The 20,990-nt window shown below is 40.0% G+C and overlaps 2 protein-coding genes and 1 pseudogene across 2 annotated transcripts in view; 2 read left to right on the plus strand and 1 right to left on the minus strand.

Annotated features, from left to right (window-relative positions):
- Positions 1-20,990, plus strand: part of LOC110065324 (uncharacterized) — an 83,167-nt gene that overhangs the window by 29,438 nt on the left and 32,739 nt on the right. Inside the window, exons 4-9 of the mRNA XM_089292001.1 lie at positions 3,640-3,693; positions 4,151-4,207; positions 5,037-5,282; positions 5,647-5,809; positions 6,341-6,451; positions 8,424-8,518. Of these exons, the coding sequence (XP_089148127.1) occupies positions 3,640-3,693; positions 4,151-4,207; positions 5,037-5,282; positions 5,647-5,809; positions 6,341-6,451; positions 8,424-8,518 (726 nt within the window). The remainder of the gene's footprint in view (positions 1-3,639; positions 3,694-4,150; positions 4,208-5,036; positions 5,283-5,646; positions 5,810-6,340; positions 6,452-8,423; positions 8,519-20,990) is intronic.
- LOC149111189 (uncharacterized) lies at positions 10,298-11,018 on the minus strand. The gene has a single exon (XM_089292005.1). The coding sequence runs from the start codon at positions 10,894-10,896 to the stop codon at positions 10,471-10,473; it is 426 nt and encodes a 141-aa protein (XP_089148131.1). The 5' UTR covers positions 10,897-11,018; the 3' UTR covers positions 10,298-10,470.
- LOC149111190 (uncharacterized protein KIAA1958-like) lies at positions 13,671-15,698 on the plus strand (annotated as a pseudogene).

Consider the following 20,990-nt stretch of genomic DNA (forward strand, 5'->3'; position numbering starts at 1 on the left):
TACTTTCTTTCCATCTTTTCGACTCATTGGTGTATTCTTTGGAGTACTCTGGTGTTCTTGTGCACTTTCCCTGTTTGCCTTTGTTTTTGAAGAATAAGGACTTTGCAAAGGCCAATGACTCGTCTTCCTCTGAGTCAGAAGTGCCTACTTCACCAGACGGGCCATGTAGATCATCGGATTGGACAAGTTTCCTCTTTTGAGCGGACACAGCAGTGCAAACTTCCTCATCCAAAATTTCTTTATCGCGGATGTCCTGATCAATTTGTGGGGAACTCTGGTCTTCGATCGGCGAACTACTCTCCAACACGTGTCGAGGATTGATGGCTTCTCGATTGCCGAGAATTTCGTCCATGTCCTGATAATGCTTACGCACAAGCTCAAGGTTGCCTTCTGCTTCGTTGTCACCCTCAACATCTCTCCGTTTTCCATATCCAGTGGTCCTGAGTTTGTCTTTGGTTGTTTTGTATTTTTTTGTGCTCATTTTATTTTTGCATTGCTGTGCAGTCTTGTCGCTTGAAACATGTTCTCGCCTGCATTTCTCGTGCAGTTGCTTTGCAATAGATTTCCATTCTGGCGAATTATATGCTTTATTACGAAGCTTCTCTTCGTTCTCACCGATCAACTCGATGAGGATTTTTTCTTCAGTTTCAGTCCATGGACTGGTTTTCTTCTTCCGCGCAGCGCTTGATAAATCTTCACTAGTGGAACTTGTGGGAGGATCCGACTGCAGTGAATTAACAGGAGCAAATTGAGGTGCCATCATGTGCATAGGCGCTGACCTCATTCCATAATATTGCGGGGGGAAATCCGGTGGTTGATCGTACGCAGAGTACGCGTGCTTGTACGCGAAGAAACGTGGATATTGGGAATGTGCAGCATCCTCCCTGGTGGGAAAATACATCGACCATTATTACAACAACAACAACAACAATATCTTTTATTTAAAAACGGTGGGTTTTAAAGCTAATATAGCTTGTGGGGCCGTGTAAAAAATGTTAATAAAATAATAAATTAAAAATTATTAAAAATTATTAAAAAATTATTAAAACTGAATGTAGTCAATAAAAAGTAAGATATGTAAAATAAAAGATATGAATAGATTTAATAAAAGACGAAATCCCTGTCAATTTGGGGACGGCCCATTTGCGGTGACTCTTCATTAAAGTTCAAGTTTCTGAGGGCGTGAGACTTTTTTACCTTTTTGGCGTAGTCCCTAGCGCTGGCAGCGGATGGTTCTAAAATATTCCAAACAATGGATCCTCTGTAAGAAATAGAGTTTTTCATATAATAAGTTTCAAAACGTTGTACGCTAACACGATGTTGATGACGGAGGTCATACTTAGACTCTTTCCTTTGGATTATATGTTCCAAGCATGATGGAGTTATGCGGTTGTAGATGTTATAAATTAAGGTGGCTATTTTGACCTTATAAGTGTCGAATAAAGAGTCCCAGTTAGCTGTTTTTCTTACATCCTCAGAGGGCATGTCGCGCGGGAGGTTACATATGACTCTAGCGGCCCTACAATGTATGGATTCCAAAGAATTAAATTCGTTTTTATTTGTACAACACCCCCAAATTGGTAGCGCATATGTAACCGAGGGTAAAATGACTTTAAAATATAGATCTAAAAGCGAATTCCTGGGTAAAAAGCAACTGCGTTTGATCAGATTGAGCTTGTTGACGAACCCTTTCTTGAGCTCTGATATGTGTTTTGTCCACGTAAGCTTGTTGTCAATGGTTACACCTAGCAGTTTAGAACTTGAGGACCACTTTATGAGATGCTGGTTAATTTTTAAACTGCCTAAGGGACCGATCAAATGATTTCGTTTGAGGATCATTCCCTCGCACTTAGGATCGAAGTTTGTCTAGAGAAAGTTGTAAATAATACTAAAAATGAAAAATACAATGCCTTCTTTTACCTGACGGATTGTTCTCCGTACGAAGATCGATCCAATCGTTCTCAGACTTCTCTGTTATCTCCCTTGATAGAAACGCTTGGCCGAAAACGTGACAATCGCGCGATCTGCTCACCGCGGGATGTGACATATTACGCCGCCACAGGCGGATATATCTGCCATCCTGACCTTGGTTACTAACTGTAACCATGCCTGATCACAGGGTAATTACAAATTTTACCTTGGTCAAATTTCTTTTGTCTTTTGCGGCATTTACCAAAGTATCAGTTAACGTTTACACACGGAAAATGTTTACCTAGGTAAGTAAACTGTGGTACCTCAGTAAACCGTTCAAGTCTAAACACGGCATAAGAATTTTTCTTGTACAATGGAAGCATTCGCAATGAAACCGACATAGTAGCCTCTTTAACTTGGTTGGCATTGCCGAGTAGTCAGTTAGTACTTTTCTCGTAAGTGAGGGTTATCGACTAGTAGCGAGAGCTTATGTGAAATACAGTTCCCCTCGTGGGGCGGGCACCAGGGCGCAGGACATTCCACGAGGAAATTATATCACATACCTCTTTGCTACTGGCAGAGAGAGGGCTTTTTTGGGATTGGCGAGGATTCCCCAACGGACCCAGAAACAGGCTGAAAAAAAGCGCTGACAATTCGTTTTCTTTGTCTTTAGTATACATTTTATAGTGGCATTAAGGTTATAAAGAGCTGATGTTTCTTTGTCTGATTTTAAACTCAAATTTTTAATTTGGTGATAATGGTGTATGCTCCAAACAGCAATATCGACCGATTCTACAGAGGTTGAAAAAAAGTTTTTTTTTTAAAATTGAATTGCCTAAATTAAAATACACTTACAATATACAAACACACGATTTACTTATTTATGAGGCGTTTAATTACACGAAAGCTGTTTTGGCAGCGGTGTATTGCAACTAAACCTTTGGAAAATAATTTAGAAATAGAAGCACTCCGACGAGGTTTCACTCGTGTTACTGACAAGGAATTCCAGACAAGAAATGAAACACGAATGCGGAAAAAAAGGTAACAAAATAAAAACAAACAAACAAAAAACCAAACAAATATAGAGCTAAATATTAATAAAGAAGGCAACTCTAAAATATGGGGATGATAAGATGAGAGAATGCAATCGTTTATAACAGCAACGCTTTTGTGATTGTTCCGGAAAGCGGGACTTTAAAGACGGCAGGCAACTGTCCTTTCAGCAGACCAACAGTTCAATTTCAATTAGCTGTACAATTTCAATTTGCCCTTTTTGTTGGCAGCCTCTCTTTTCCCTTCAATCAATCACGTTAACTACGACAGTTCGAATCATTCACCAATGAAACACAACAGTTTCTTCAGAAACTAATAACGCCAAGAAGTGTAAATAATATCATTAAGTAACGTTGGATCAATGTTTATTAGTAACCGCAACCGCTGTTTACAGTCTCTCTCAAAAACTTCCCAACCCTTAGCTATGCCCAAACCTTGCGAAACGCTTCACAATTAGAGATTTCGAGTACAGAACGAGTGCACATGGTGTATTTATAACTTGTTCCAGATTGCCTTAATCCAAAAATCAAAATGTGGAAGAACCTCGCATTGCGATTACGAAATCCTAGATATATCTACACTGTGCATGTTGTAATTTCAGAAAGTAACATACATCACTTGCCATTGATTGGATGTAATCTGTTAATTAATTTGAATTGTTGGTCATTTTGTCAGAACACACCTGCCAATGAAACAGAGAAGACTTGCCAGACGTCAACCTGCGAAGAGGTGGGTGTCTTTAAAATGGAACACCTACTTTAAAATTAAACAGCACTTTGAAATTACATACGTTGTGATTTTTTAATAACCGCCTAATTTCTCGCGCTAATTGGTTCATTTTTATCATCAATAAGTGTACAGACGGATAAAGTTTTAATTTATACAAGTTTTCAAGTTCAACTTTCAGCTGTCAGACTATGGACTACGTAGCCAATCAAAAAGCGAGTAAAGCCATCGACAATGGTGGCGTCATTTTGAATAAAATTCACTTATCTTTGTTTACGGCAAGTTTACGGCGTCTTTTCTCCTCATTTATTCCCGGGATTTGACCGTTTTGGGTTCCTACGGCTCGTCGTTCCGCAGTCACTTTGACAATGTTATGACGCAATTTATCATCAATAAGAGGACAGACGCATAAAAAACTGACGTTAATTTGTTAAATCGATACTCATACCTATTTTCACAGTGCCTTATTCCATGTGGAGTTTCCTTTGCTGACGAAGATAGGTGCAAGCAAAGTTGTGTAAGTACATTTTGAATCCTGCGTAGGAAAAGAAGATGGCAACTAGCACATTTACCCATAGCTCTTAGCGCATGAAGACCTTAACAACTCTCACAGGAACGAACAGAAAAGTTCCAACATCTTCCAACCTAGCATAAACAATTTCTTTAACAAAAGGAAAAAATTGCAAAAATATGGCTTTGTCTTCATTGGGCTGTGCTAGGTTCGCAAGGCACTGTGGTAAATGTACAGCCGCCATCTGTTCCTCCTAGGAAGGTTTGTTTCAGGTGTAAATATCTGCCATTATGTCTATGCCCAAATGACCGTCTTAATTTCTTAATTATGAACTCGTAAAAGAGGATATCCTTTAAAATATAACATAGTTACACCTTTGCTTATTCTGTTCGTAAGAGTGTTTAAGATATGACACAAAAATGATTAAAAAACACGTAATTCGGCTGAGCCTCTGTTCCCACATGCAGAAACTTCAAATGAAATGACGACAACGACAGCAACAACAACGAAATACGCGAGTAGGTGAAGTCAAGTGACGCGTTTGATGTCCTTAGCTCGTGTTGACTGCTTTCTCCATTATTACGGAAAGGACTTCATTTTTTTTTTCTGTCATAATTCGTTCACACCAGCTAAATAGTTTTAGTTAAACCAGTCACGGAAAACATTAAGTCCGTTAAATAAGCTCCTACAGTCCTTCTCGTGGTTACACCTGAATAGCTAAGCGTATGTCACAATATACTTGTAACAATAAACTTGTGTTGCATTGTATTGTGTACTGTGGAATATTTTCTCAAAATGTCCATTTATGAAGACTGGGACTGTTTTTATCTTTCAGAATAACGCAAGCAGCTGTTTGAAAAGCTGCGAGTTTTTGGCGCATTTACAGAACTCTTCCTCCATACTGGCTGGAGATGGTTCCTTTCCACCAAAACCTAGCATACCAATAGTAACAAGCAGGAATTTCACCTCAATCTCACTGAAGTGGGATCCTGTGCACAACACGAGTGGTGCAGTCGTGTACCTAATCGAAATGACCTTTACCGGAGAACAATCTAGATGTTCTCCTAGATACTTGTCAGAGGTAAATTGTCAAGAGAACCTCTTCGTTGTGTTGTTTTGGTTTAGCAGGGCAACACGTTAAGACAATTTCTTTACACTTTTTTAAGACTAAACTAGTGAGCAGTACTCTACGAAATGTATTTGTAATACTTGTTTATGTCTACGACGCTCTTCGTCTAACTAGCGTAGACTTCTTTTCTCGTTCCCGTTTTCGTTTACACGTTCGTCTCTGAGTTCTAGCAGCTTTTATGCTTCACGTTTTCGTTTCCCACCTCGTTTTCTTGGATCTTATTTAATTTCTTTTTTAATTTTTGTTCTCTTCCTCATCAAGGACCTGTTCTCGTCTTATTTACATTATAGCTCTACTTTTCTTACTCTTTAATCAGGTCTTCGTCAGCTCACAGACTACAGTCAAGTTTGAACATCCTTGTGTGTACACTAAAAGAAGTCCCTTTAGATCGGAATACACAGATATATTGTTCAGATTCAAAATTGCTGCGCTGACAAAAAACTCTTCCGTAAGCTATGGACCGCAAACATCGCAAATAAGTGAGTCATTAAAATTAAATTTATTATAATATTTTTGTACCGTGATGATCAGAATTCATCCATTTAACTGTAATTCCAAAATTCCCAGCTTGCCTTATACCAGTTCTTCGTGGCTCAACATTGAATTGTAATGCTGACCACATCCACTACTTGTCGGTCACATTACTTGGACAGACAACGCCACCTGATAGATCGAATGGCTTGACACCATTGCTTAGTCACGGCTTAATTAACCTGTACAACGTCTTTAAAATAAATTACCTAGCAAGCTTTGAAAGCGGGAAAATTTTTATGTCTTAAGATCTTTTTGTGAAAATAGTACTTCATTTCAAGGAGAACATAACCACTAGCATTCTTTTTTTGCAGGGGACGGTTAAGGATCTAACTATATACGTAATGGACGCACTAAGCCCTTGCAGTGCTCATTTATTATTTTGTTTTCCAAGGCTTTTATTGAAGATGTCATCGCGATGGTTTGTTTAAGTGTTTCTTTCTTAAATTTCCTTGATTAATAGTCGTTCTTTCTTTCAGCCCTTACAAAACCGGATCCTGTGACTAATGTGACACTGGATAGTATATTCTATGACAGCGCCAATCTTGAGGATAAAATAAAGTTGACGGTTTCTTTTATTCCACCTAAAGGTAGGTGAAAAAAAAAAAAAAAAAAACGAATAAAAATAAAAATAAAAAACCAGCTTGGGTAGGTGAAGATGCCGAGGTGCAGTTCTTCTCACTGACGCTCCGTAATCCACAACCTAACTCTGGTCTTCGTCCCAGACATAGCCATAGGTTCTGGATTCTAGATGAAAGCCAGTTTTCTCGTAAAAAAATGAGAATATTGAATAACCTAAAGTTGCTATGAAAACAAAAAATAGAGAGATTTAAAGAATGGGGGAAAGGGCTTTGACACCTCTAATTAAAATTCACCGCCAGTTGTCACAAGTAACGCGAATTGCGGTGTGATATTTCATTTGTGCACGCGAACTGTTCTTGATCTAGTTGTTTCATCGCAAGTTGGCTTTCTTTCTTGTCAAATTTTCTTTATGTCAGGACGAAAACTTCTTGCCCATTTTCGTCTTCGAAGAGGCCGAAGAGGCGAAAATCTGTGGAACCCACAGGTTCAGCGTCGAACAAGAGCTTTGGCTCTGAGCGACCGTAGGTCGCACTGTAACCAAGAAGAATGGTTGAAGGAACTCGAAGACACTAGTCCCGCCAATGAAGCTAAAGGACAAAATACAGCAAGTGCTAGTCGCACGAAATTGTTGTAGAACGGACGCGATTCCGAAACTTCCACAACGAGAGAGTCAAGCGCAGATGTAGATGTTCACAATGTAGACCTCGAGATTTCCTCTTTTTCATGCTTTTTGGCTTCACGAGACATGGTTTCAAAAAATGTCTGGAGAACGAAGGAGCCTAAACTTAAGCAACATAATACCAATGCCGCCGACGAAATCTTTTAAGTAAAAGATCACGGCAGTTTAACTTGTAGTTTGTCCCTTCTCGGACGACTTCACTGCGACGCGGGTTTCCACGCCAGAATATTAGTCGTCTGTTTATTTCAAGTTGTCATAACCCAAAGTTGTGGTAAACTGACCCATGCCGACATCTGTCAGTGCGGAGGGGATTTTTTACACCTATTCATACAAATCTCTTAAAAGGTTTTTCGTGTTTTTCTTGATAAAATAAAACTGCATATTAGGATGAACATTTTTAGTTCGTTTACGCGCGTCTTCCGATGGAATTGGCTGAAAATCGGCAGGTATGTTCTAGGATACCTCCTTCGAAAAACCGTGCCGGCCTTTGTTTAATTTCGCTTCCGTTTCAAAGTTATGACCTCTTTTGTAGAAGGAAACGTCCGCATTAAAAATATCAAAGTTTAGGAGGGTGTAGAAAAAAAACCAAACCACATCTGGAAAATCGCAGAGACGATTTTTGAGGGTGATGTGTGAGAAAACATTTCCGATGTAAATCGCGCCGCTCGGATAATTCACGCGCGGAAGCGAACCAGTTTAAGCGAAGCAGTGTTTCTGGGCATTTCTTTTAATATCACTGCGACAATAACTTTTTAGAAAATTTCAAAGATATGATTGTATTCTATAACTATTAAGCTTTCAGAAAATGTATAGGTTGATGGGGTTTTCTTTCAAAGCGCCAGCGTAAGAGCGCGATTTCCAAACACTGTCAATCCACCTACCATGATACCTTAATAGTCCATCTCCAATTCAAGTTGCCTTTTCCGTCTGTTTTGGAAAGAAGCTCGGTGTAAATCTTTCTTATGATAGTGACTTTTTTGAGAGGAAAGGTTTACATTTGATTCAGGTATGATCACTACAAATGCTGCGGTCTTTTGCGACCGCTACAGAAAAGAAAGATGAGCGTTTACCCGCTGATCACTTTTCGTATGATCTCCACGGTCAGCAGTTAAAAGCAAAATGCGAAGAGGAACTGGATCAAACATCGACACAGCGATCTCAGGAGAGTGTTTCCCTTAGTTGCTGAGACAAAACCGAGAGTCATTTTCAAGTGAACGTTTGACAGATACTAGTGCGTAATTTTGAATAAGTAGCTAAAACGTATTTGTTAAGAGTTGTTTTGTCCAATTTCTGTATATTAGGTCAGAAGGATCTCATTTCATACTACGGCGCTCTTTTTTATGCCGATTCGTCGTGCCAATATGAATCTTTGTCTCGTACAGCGGATAGTAATGGGGTAAGTAAATAATGTTTACTGAGTTACAACAAGAAATTAAAATTAAGGATCGAGCAGGAACGAGCAAATGAACAATTTGCAACAAAAGTTAGTATGATTAAGAGTCAATGTCAGTAATTTTCAACTGGGGCCGCGCATTAGCGAAAAAACGAAAAATCTGAAAAAATTTCTCAAGATAGCCCTTGGTGAACTATTTCTAAAAATATATATTTTTCCTCGATCCGATGAATATTTTGGACGTACGGAGATAAACTTGGTTTCGCAGCTCTCAGACTAGATTTTAGGCGTCTGATTCCGAACACCGCTGAGACCTCTTTTGAAAATCAAAACACCTTTCCCACGAAACAGCAAGTAACTAATCGAATAAAGCAGACGATATTACACATTTTGAGTGGTGATTTTCTCAGTTTAAGTTAAAACTGAATTTTTGTTAAATTTTCTAGTATTTACAATAATTCGAGCGATATTTCGCGCCGCAAAATTCACAAAATTAAGGGCCTAAAATCATTGACTGGTACCTCGCCTGGTGTATCGAGACTTATCCCACGTGAAAGAGCACTATTTCTTCTTGCAAAATCCATTTGCAAAACCATGGGCTACTTAAAATAAAATTTTTGAGGTCGAAAAATACACGCGGTACTTTAGTGAAATTTGAGCTCTTCGAGAATGGCATACCGATGTCGAAAGGTCACGCGAACATTACGATAATGCATTTTCGAAACTCAGCGCTTTAATAATATTTGCTGTCACTCACAAACTAATATTCCCAAGACTATTCTGCTTGATTGGTGTAACTTTTAAGGAAAAGTTTGAAAGTTTGCCTGTATTTTAGGGCTCGAGTCGTAACGTGTAAACGGATCACGATATGTTTATCAAGGTCAAAGCGCTCTTAATTAAATCAAATCGGAACATTTGTCATTCCGACATTGCTTTCTAACACTTAAAATAAGAACAGCATCTTTCATACCTTGCATTAGGCTTGAAAAATCTGCCGCCGGTCAGCATTCTCGACGGTTCAGTGCAGAATTCACTGTCAACGGCAGAAATATGCGTTACAGTCTCTGTTACAAGAGACCGCTGACAGACACTTTGATTGTGGGCGCGGTATGTTTTTTTTGTTTTGTTTTGCTTTGTTTTTCTCTCTGCCCTAAATATACGATTATTCATAACTTCAACATAACACACTTGAAATAAATTTTTCAGGAACGGAATGAACGGTACAAGAGATGGAATAATTCCGATATTAACAACATCAGTATAGCTGGTCTTCACATGACGTCGCTAAAATTTGAACTACAAAAGTATTGATCTTCCTGAGATTTTACTTAAATGATGTATAAGAGCAGCTGAAAACTAATATTTACACAAATTTTCGCACCGAATGGGTTCTTGGTTTTGTGATACACTACGCTTAAATTTCTAAACTTTTGCGTGACGCGGCATTTACATGACGGCCTAGAGAGCTGTCATGATGGTTAAAAAAGTGACTTGTTTCGGAAAACTTGGCTATCTGAACAGTTCATGTCTTTAAAAAAGTATCATTTTAATGTTTTAGAGTTCCTCAAGGGATAAATTCACGCTTTTGTACCAAAACTCAGTGACAGATGTTTCTGTTGGTTTCCGGCCGCCATGTTGGTGCCCATACGGATGGGCACCAGCATGGCGTCTCCATACAAATCTCTATAAATTTGGGTAAAAAGTTTCTCCGCATATCTCGCATAAGAAAAATTGCTGTGACCAGAATTTTGGCGAGAGTCTTTGTGTATTTACCTTCTTTCATTCCCAGATTCTGGACTTTATTTATTGACCGGTTTTGATTTTTATTTTGATCTATTTTGAATTGCGTGACACTGAAAACCAGCAATAGGTTTGTATGAAAACAAAATATAGCAAATGCGACAAGTAATATTATCAGAGGATATTATACACTTCGATAACATCGCAAGCACTCTTTAGACCTTCGTGCAAGAACAGGACCCTACAAGATCCGAGATAAAAGTAATGTAAGGCGCTTTTCGCCTTGATTGTTGTTCCTCTATGTCCATGTTGAAGTAGCTGCAGATAAGCCTCAGTTGTGCAACACTGAGCTTGGTCAGCTTGTTGCTGCTGTACAAAGAACATATGTTCAGCGTGTCATAGACAATGGGATGTAACAGCTCGCATTGGTGAAGGACAGCTAAGCGGGCGGAAGAAAAAGCTTCCTGTTCTTGGGCCGCCTGGCTATCGCTATCGTCGATGGAGTCATGACCTGACTGAGCAGTAACTGCGTGCTTCAATTTTGCAGCAGTACGTGAAAAGTAGCTCTGAATCTGCTGTGCAGCCAAGAACTCTTCCACGTCGAAGCGCCGCTCACCGTTGTCCCTCCTAGCATAGCGCATGTCCCGTGACACCTTCTCAGGGTCGGCTTTATGGCCACTCTCCTGTCCAATCTGGAACTTGTTATCGAGGTACTGACGCCGATTTTCGTTAAAACGGGTGGCTTTTTTCGTGCCTTTTAGAGCCCAGCCTTGCACCAAGGGACATTCTGAAGAGACTTCAGTGGTGGTGGGGGTAGCTAGTGTTGGCTGAATAGTGGAGCCCTCTTGAACTTTCTCAGCGTATGCTAATTTAGCGGTATCTAAAAGGGTATGCTTCTCTGAAACGAGCTTGCACTTCACGATATGAGTAAATGGCGCTCCAGGTTGTGGTACCTCTGATAGCTGCGTATGCATCCCTCAACAGGACATGACAACAGCGAGCTTGCATCCGCCCCTTCGCCATCCTCTTCTGCCTCCTCGTCCACGCTCTCATCCGTGTCCTGTTCGCCTTCAACGTGTTCAGGCTTCTCGGATGGTTCGCACTTTCCTTTCCGTTCTGGTATCATTGTTCTTATGAGATTTGGCGTTTCGAGAAGACTTCCATCTGCCAGGGAAAGTAGTCTTTGGCCAAAAGGCAGGTCTGTTACTACGTGTGGACTGGTGATAAATTCTAGGAAGTGGTCCAGTTGAGCATAGTTTACACGCATACGAGGGCTTTTGGACAGGGGCACAGCTGAGCCACGCCCGTATTTTTTTCAGTGTTCTCGTGCGGCCCTCACTCGATATTCCGTGATACCGGGCAGATATCGCTGGATAAGACTATATGGTACAAGGTCGGCAATGACGGAGAGAACTTGTCGTCGCGTGTCCCAGCTGGATGCATTTTGGTATGCCTCTGCTACGGACTTCAAATATTTGTCATCAGCCGGGTGGGGTTCAGACAATACACCCAAAGCACTCTCAACTTCACCAGACTCTTTCAATACTTCCCAAAGGTCGCCAGCGTCATCTGGAATAATCACTTCCAGTGCTGCCACGACTGCGTCTCTTGCTTTATTGACGTATACATGCCTTGTTCTACTCAACAAGTTAGCCCAGGGTTTCCGCTGTTGCGTTAAGGCAGACTTTCCACTGATAGCCAAGAATTCGTTAAGCTTCGTTCGGCGAAGACTGAGGTTTGAGCTGCTTCTGCTATCACCTGAAAGTTCACTGCTACTCGTTTCTGTTTGAGACGGGACGTACAGACTTGTGTCGTTTGAGGCGATCATGATACTTTCCATCGCCTGACACAGCACATCAGTACTGCTACTTTTATCCGCGTTATCCTGTAATGTTATGAAAATAACAAATGAATAAATCATATCACTATGGTCTGTACTACCAATAGCATTTCCTCATTTTTTCAAAGCTAAACTCAAAAGCGATCTCGGAAAACAGAACTTTAGTGTACAATGCACATAAGTTATAGGGTCTAGAAATGATATTTTAACCATCCGCATTCCCAACAACTGCACAGAAGGTAAAAATATATTTATATATGCGCACGTATCTAGGTTTTTTGTTTCGACTTACAGTTTCACTGTCGGTGGACTCGTTTGGCGGCGATGGCTCTTCAGCTGATGGCTCATCGGCTATAGCCTCCGTTTTTTGAGTTCGGGGCATGAGATCAGGACTACTCAGCAAAACACGGCAAAGCTTGCATATTGCTGCAAACAATAAAAACGTTATGATATTTATACATTACAGCACTGAAAATTAATGGGCTTTCATGTATAATCTGGAGCAAGCGGAGATTCGGACTGCCTCTTATCGCTCTACAAAGCCCAAGCTGTAATAAGAAGAAACAATCATCTCACTACAAGGCTACTTTGACTAAAGTTCATACTGGAGTACTTACGAGGTCCGATAGGAACTAGAGTTGACGTCATCTTGTAGATAAGTTTCGATTGCACAAATGTAATGCTCTGATCTCCTTTCATTTGCTTTGCTGATGAGGTGCCCAACTTGGCGGAACAGAACAGAATCGCTTTCGGCAACGCCATCGCATGCCAAATGCATCCCGATGTTTTGGACAAATAGAGATGTTAAGGTGGCTTTCGCCGATGTCGAATATACCTAAAAAAAAAGTGGCGGTCAGATCTAGACAAAAGTTATTTCGATTATCTGAAGTTAGCATTAAAATACACTTTTTATAAGAATATATTTTACAGGCATATCGAGGCTGAAATGAACGAATTTAAGAACACTTTAAGAATAAACCAGGGGCTGACATTTGGAAAAAAATATAATTTTGCGATTGAAAATTTATATAATTCTTCCTTTCTCTAAATGACAAAACTAGCGCCAAAAAGCAACAAAAACAGCACTAGCCGTTAACTGAAAAATTAAAATTACCATGGTAATGAGCTTTTTAGTAATTTTCAAGGTAGGTATTTGTAGAGCCCTTTGCAAGATGTTGACGTGGAAACAACGAGTTGCTGACATGGGTAGGACCAAAATCTTATGATTATTAACGCCTTATTTGCAATGTGGAATCCGTTGGCAGTATAAACGCGCCATGGAGGTCAGTAACACGTATGAGAAAACAAACGCTCATAATGCATATTGCCCACTCAAAGAGTACATTCATCTATATTCTGTCCAAGCATTAGAATCACTAGGCTCGTCCAGGGTCCACCAGGAGGCTTGGGCGTTGAATTTTCAGATGGTTAAACTGTTACGGTATTTTTACACCGAAATAAGCTTGATTTAAAGAACATGCTATCCCACTGCAGTGTTTCAAATTAGGGTTACGATTACTTCGCTTAGGTATATCGTTACATCATTAACTCCGCCCCCCTCCCCCCCTCCCCGTCAATCTTCTAATATATACACTTGAGCAGAAAGCCTGCCAAGTTCACATTTCCGAAAGAAGTCCTGCCTCAGTCTTAACGGTTGAATCCGCAAACCCAGCACCAAAAGACCTCAGGTGACTTCTTATGTCCTTGTCACATTTTGCGATTGAGATACATTTAGAGCTGCCTGGGTTTTCTGCGCTAGCTCCGCATCGTCCGCCAACCTGAGCAGCGTATTCACACAATGCCATTCAACACATATACTTAAAACACGATATCCCGATAAAACACGATACCCCGATATTTCTCTTGTTGAAAGTCCAATACGAATTCAGAACAACAACAACAACAACAACAACAAACACAGCGTAACAGACGACTCTGTAGCACTCTGAATTCAAAGTGACGCGGGTATTTTTCGATATCATAATCCAAATAAGGTAAAGTAAAAGAGGTTCAAAATGAGAGTGCATATAATCCAATAAATACCTAAACAAATGAGATGATGTTCTTTCACAAGTTTGCGCAATGAAGGATTATCTTTGTCACCATATAAGGAAATGCAGGAGATGTTTCTTTTCTCTCCGCCTGTCCGCGCCAAACCTACAGTTTTTTTTTTTTCTCGAAAAATTAATAATAATTACAACAGTTATACTGCAGGCTGAGAAATTTCTGAAATGTGATTGGCTAAGACCAGTAGTATTTTAGCCAAATTTGAAATGCTTACATGTAAAAATTACAGCCAGTTTCCATGGTAACTGAAAAATTATTGTTTCTAATTTTAAAACAATGGCGGATAGATTTCCCGATTGTGACGCGAAAGAACTACAACAGTTTAAGGAAAATGCAGAAAATTCGAACACAAAGAAAAGCACTAAGACCTGGATTACTGTTTGGACTACATGGGCTGAAGAAAAAGGATACAGTCTAGATATTGTAAGCCACGAAGCCAAGGAACTTGACGAGATGCTTCAGAAGTTTTTCGCCGAGGTGAGAAAGAAGGATGGTTCAGACTACGAGCCAGACAGTTTGCGGGTAATGATAGCGTCCTTGGACCGTCATTTAAAGGAAGCAGGCAGCAGCATTTCCATTGCCAAGGACAGAGAGTTTGTCAACAGTCGCAAAGTACTCGAAGGGAAAGCTCGCTTCCTCCGTGAATAGGGCTACGGCAAACGTCCCCGTGCATGAAAAGCACTAACCACTGAAGATGAAGAGCTGTTGTGGTCCAAAGGGCTCCTTGGCAGCCAGTCTTCGAAGTCCCTACTAGCCACAATGTGGTTTCTTTTGACGCAGCATTTCGGATTACGAGGCTGTCAGGAACACCACGACATGTATGTCGAAGATTTTTCAGTCACCAAAGACGACAATGGCGTCGAGTACATCACGTACGAAGAAAATCCCACAAAAACGCGTCAGGGCGGCCTTCGCAAAAAAAAGAAGAGTGGTTCAGCCGAAAATGTTTGCAACTGGTTGGCCAAGATGTCCAGTGAAGCTTCTAAAGACGTTCCTGTCACACAGACCCGAGGAAATGAAAAGCAGTGGGCCATTTTACCTCGCGGTGATTGAGCGCCCTAAGTCTCAAGTGTGGTATAAGCGACAGAGAATGGGGATCCACAGCATTAATTCCTTCATGAAATCTATGGCTATTCAGGGCGAGATTGAAGGTAAACGGCTCACAAACCACAGTGCACGCAAAACGCTGGTGAAGAAACTCAAAGCTGCCAACCAACCTCGCTCCGCAATTATTGGCGTCACTGGCCATACAAACAAGCGCTCTTTAGCCGACTACGAGGAAGGCGATGAGAATGAACAACGGCTGATTTCCTCAATCATAAGCTCTGACGGTCAGGCAAGCACGTCCAACCAACGCCGTCCTCTTCAGAATGTTGGCCTTTCCTCTGGTGTGGAAAACACGCTGATGATGAATGAAGAGCGGTTGACGACAATCAACAATTTCCACGACTGTCGAGTGACCATCAACTACCAGCTCAGCCAGAAGTTTCCCGAGCCGAGGTGCAGTGTTCCACAAGCAGAATCGATTGCAGATGATTGTTAAACTTTGATTGATGAGCCTATTAAAACTTTCACTCTTTAGAACTGAGATTTACAAACATTCGAGTACAGTTTCATCACAGTTGTGTGATATGTGACCATATGTGATGTTTAAGCGATCACATGTTTAATCACTTGTTATTGTAAAGCCAATCAACAGCGCGTGACTAAATAAAAATATGTTTGTTATATGAAATGCGAAATTTCTTTGCCTTGTAGTATAAACAAAAAATAGCACGGTTTCTTCGGGGTATTTGGGATATATACCGGCTCGTGATATTTCAAAACTCCTCAAATATCACTCGCCGCGGCGGCTCTTGATATTTTGGTGAATTTTGAAATATCACTCGCGGTATTTATCCCAAATACCCCTAGAAACCGTGCTATTTCCTGTACTAACGTCGTCTTCATGCAACTTTCAGAGTGATAGCGGCTGGTGTCAAAATTTATATTTATTCAAATATTTCCGTCTTTAATTTCCTTTGCTTGATCGACCTTATAGTTCTTTGACCAGCGGTCTCCTTGTGGATTGTAACGCAATCAACTGTAATCCGTTACTTTGAATTCGTCGGAGGTGTGGTTTACGAGTTGTAAGTCCAGGATTTCTTCAATGTCCAGAAAGCCCGCCGAAAGGTATGAAGAGCCATCCATTTCAAGATATTACTGTGTGTGTTAGAGAGCAATTTCTAACTAGAAAATGTTTTAATTTGATTTGATAACGAGTGCCTCACCTTCAACCCTTGACAAACATTACGTGACCCGAGTACACTTAAGAACTCGAGATCAAAATAAACGGCCAAATTCTTTAATTTTTCCTCGAAAGAGATGGCAAATCACGTAAAATAGCCCTGTAAACATTAGTTTGTGAGTGACAGCAAACATTATTGAAGCGCTGAGTTTCGAAAGAATGTTATCGTTATGTTTGTTTGAACTTTCGACATCAGCACGCCATTATCAAAGAGATCAAATTTCACGAAAGTACTGCGTGTATTTTTCGACCTCAAAAATTTTATTTAGCGTAGCCCGTGGTTTTAAAAATGGATTTTGCAAAGAAGAAATAGTGCTCTTTCACATGGAATAAGTCTCGATACACCAGGCGAGGTACCAGTCAATGATTTTAGGCCCTTAATTTTGTGAATTTTGCAGCGCGAAATATCGCTCGAATTATTGTAAATACTGGAAAATTTAACAAAACTTCAGTTTTAACTTAAACTGAGAAAATCACCACTCAAAATGTGTAATATCGTCTGCTTTATTCGATTAGTTACTTGCTGTTTCGTGGAAAAGGTGTTTTGATTCTCAAAGGAGGTCTCAGCGGTGTTTGGTATCAGACGCCTAAAATCTAGTCTGAGAGCTGCGAAACCAAGTTTATCTCCGTACGTCCAAAATATTCATCGGATCGAGGAAAAATATATATTTTTAGAAATAGTTCACCAAGGGCTATCTTGAGAAATTTTTTCAGATTTTTCGTTTTTTCGCTATTGCGCGGCCCCAGTTGAAAATTACTGACATTGACTCTTTAAGAATGGCTGACTGTTAGGATCGAGAAACGCCGGTCAACGACCCATTTGGCAAATCGCTCATATTTTGCCCAAAGATACCATTAGGTGACCTAATTCTAAAAATCATATTTAAAGGTTCCAGCGAATTTTTATTTTTCAGAAATTCGCAAAAATTTGAAACCACGGTCAAAGTGCGGTTTTTCGTGTAATAAAATGACAGAAATAAGGTGCGAGGACGAAGCGCTGCTTAAGTCTTAAAACCTCACACAAATGTGGAACAACCACTCTAATTTATTCCTCGTTTTAAACTAATCTCAGAGATGATATAGTGGTTTTCCGAATCATTTTAAAAACACCTATGATGCGTGTGAAAAATAACGGCAAAATATAGGTCATGTTTAACAGCATCAAAATGCATCTGGTACCTCACTTTCCGATTATTTTACTTTACAGCCTTAAAATATCATTATTAAACATATACCATGCCAACTTTCATGCTCGAACTCGCAGTATTTCCCTTTGAGAAAAACGAAAATCTATGTCACTGTGTTGGGCGCAAATAACACAATAATTACACACGAAAAAGAGACAAATCAATTTCAACGGCGAAAGTAAAAGGCTGTCATTAATTAAAATCCCGTCAATTCACTGCTATCAGTAGAAACATAATGTCCACTACATAAAAACTGTTTTTTAGACGTTTTCGGAACATTGCGCGTTAACTTTGTTTAATTTCCTATCCGCCGTCATGTCTAGTTTGTCATCACGAATATTTCCTTAATGTAAACAACACTGTGAATGGTTGTCATAACAAACGCAAGAGATTTCCTGGAACATTAATGTTTTCGATTCAGCAAAACGCTTTAAGTTCGTTAAGACAGGAGAATGGGCCAACTTGGAATGCTGTTTAGCATTAAGGACGTTAAAGGACTGTAAATTAATCGAGTTGAAATATCTTGAAGCAAATCAAAATCGCGCCCTTATTCTAATTTGGTAAACAGTCGATCTCCGTTCAAGTTCAAGAAGTCGAGAGGTTAATCCGACAATGTATCACCGGTGCAACAACAAAATCAAACCGAGGTCATCAAAAGTGTATGTTTAAAAGTGTAGTGGCAAGTTTCAAATAAATTTCGCCTATATAAATTGGAAACAAGAAGTGAAACGGTCTGACCCGAAACAAATAAACAAAATATTAATACGACCAATTTAATCCGAAAATGTTACAGAAAACATATCTAAAAGCCGTCGATTCCCCTCAATACCACTCCGCATCGCCTTAAAGAGCCCAAGCTTTCTGCTGTAAGAATCAGGGGCCTCATGAATCTGTTTTTACTATATTGGCAATCATGCTGCGGGGCTGACATTCGAGACTTAGTAAATGTTGTCACACAACCGCACGGGCAGCCCAGTCACGCCTTTCACTGCTCTTGCGCAAATGTTCAACATTTCGCGATTTCCATAAACCGATTACAAGTTTAAAGTAGTGACAGTAGATTGAAATGCGCTTTTTAAAGCTGTCCTATCCAGGAACAATTATTTCTTGTTCTTGAATGGCTCTTAGCTGTAGCTACAGTCCGGCGGGGAGGGGGGAGGGGATACTCCGGGAAATTTCGGATATCTGTATGCCGTGGAAGATTAAGTGGTCTCCAGCTCTTAACGCCAACACTGAAACACCAGATGATTCTCGAAGTATCACAGGGATCACTAAGCTAACTAATTTTGAGTTTAGCTCCGCTGAGTCAATTACCCGTTGGCGCGCATATTGCATTGACCGTGGACAGGTGGGAAAACAGTTCAACCGGAAAAGCCTGTTGCACATTGTAATTTAGCGTTGTCCAACACGCAATCGGTCTGGTTGTAATGCTAATCGTATTTGATAAAATCTCAAGTTTTCTTTCCACACATGCTGGGGTGACATACTACTAGATGGGCGTGGCAGGGAGCCACGAGTCAAGTCAGTCAACTCCCAAAGCTTAACAGAAGAGTGATATTGAACCACTGGTGGAAGGACTGCAGATTGTCCCTACGCTTTACCCTGATAGGCCTCTGTGTTATTCTAATGAACTGATACCGTTACAATGATACTGTTTAGCTTAGATATAGAGCTTAGATATTTTAAAGCTGTAAAGTAAAATAATCGGAAAGTGAGGTACCAGATGCATTTTGATGCTGTTAAACATGACCTATATTTTGCCGTTATTTTTCACACGCATCATAGGTGTTTTTAAAATGATTCGGAAAACCACTATATCAACATCTCTGAGATTAGTTTAAAACGAGGAATAAATTAGAGTGGTTGTTCCACATTTGTGTGAAGTTTTAAGACTTAAGCAGCGCTTCGTCCTCGCACCTTATTTCTGTCATTTTATTACACGAAAAACCGCACTTTGACCGTGGTTTCAAATTTTTGCGAATTTCTGAAAAATAAAAATTCGCTGGAACCTTTAAATATGATTTTTAGAATTAGGTCACCTAATGGTATCTTTGGGCAAAATATGAGCGATTTGCCAAATGGGTCGTTGACCGGCGTTTCTCGATCCTTACAGTCAGCCATTCTTAAGTCTTTCACTACAAGTCTCTTTTAAGACGTTCAAGTCGTTTGATAGAATTTTGCCGGTACATAGGAAACTGTCCGTATTAGAGAGGTGTCTGTATTAGAGCTGGAGGTGTCCGTATTAGACAGGTGTCTGTATTAGAGAGGTGTCCGTATTAGACAGGTATCCTTATGGAGAGGTTCGACTGTATCGTTCACCACCAAATTTTTCCCGAATCTTTTTGGTTTAAATTGATCGCGTGACGATAGAGTTCATCGGCGGAGAGACACTATCAGCCCATAGTGCCCATCCGAGGAAATTATCCGGATGGATAGTACTTGTCCGTAAATTTTTTTTTTTTTGGAAAGAGGCTGTACGCGTGAATAAATACTGATCTCCATTTAGTGGGTTTTTTTGTCTGTTTTATTTTTAAATTTTACGTTTGGCTTTCACACCTTTTATCTAAAAAAGTTGAAGAAAATTCAATATCATTTTTGAACTGGCGCGTGGAAGAATATTTAGTGGCGAGCAGTGTATTGTAAAGATTCGAGAGGTTGCCTTTGCTCAAATCTTAAACAACTACAGAGATAGCGCGGTGCGAGATATTCGAACTCCACTTGGTAGATTCAAACTGATTTAATGACAGATCATGTCCATAGATCTAGTTCACAATAGGTAGCGACTGAAGAAATAGCGAAAACCAGTAGATCGCTAGTGGTAGCAGACACGATTAGGAGTAGTAGTCGTACAAGTAGATGTAGTAGGTTCGAACTGAAAAGCGATAGTTAAGAATACGTCCCACTTAGATAAGGCATAAAATACAAATCTAACAGGATAGAAAAATCATAATAAAACGAACAAGATCACGGCGTCGTCAAACAAATAGAAATGACAATTGATACTTGAAACTAATAAAACTGAGACGATAACAACTCTTGTCGTAACAAACGAAGATATCAACGGCTATCGCGCGAAATAGCTAGATATAGCGTGAAAGAATCACAATTTGGTAATCATTTGACAATTAGACTAATAAAGCAACTTGACAATAAACCTTAGCAATAGTAGAGCTGTGAAAGCGATTTCAACCCCAACACAGATAAACTAAATGAAACCTTTTCGTGACAAAGAAAAGACTAACAATTCGCGACTTAGCAAAAAAAAACTACAACAATAAGAACTTACGTACTTTGGTTGACGACTCGCACCAAAAGGTAGCAGAGAGACAGCGAAATAAACTTGAAATAGCGATT

The sequence above is a fragment of the Orbicella faveolata genome, unplaced genomic scaffold (assembly GCF_042242905.1).
Source record: "Orbicella faveolata isolate gen_17 unplaced genomic scaffold, um_ofav_v1 contig_24, whole genome shotgun sequence".
Lineage (NCBI taxonomy): Eukaryota > Metazoa > Cnidaria > Anthozoa > Scleractinia > Merulinidae > Orbicella > Orbicella faveolata.

Excerpts from the sequence above, each read along its gene's own strand:
- LOC149111189 (XM_089292005.1), bottom strand. The coding sequence starts at position 10,896 with ATGCGCTATGCTAGGAGGGACAACGGTGAGCGGCGCTTCGACGTGGAA.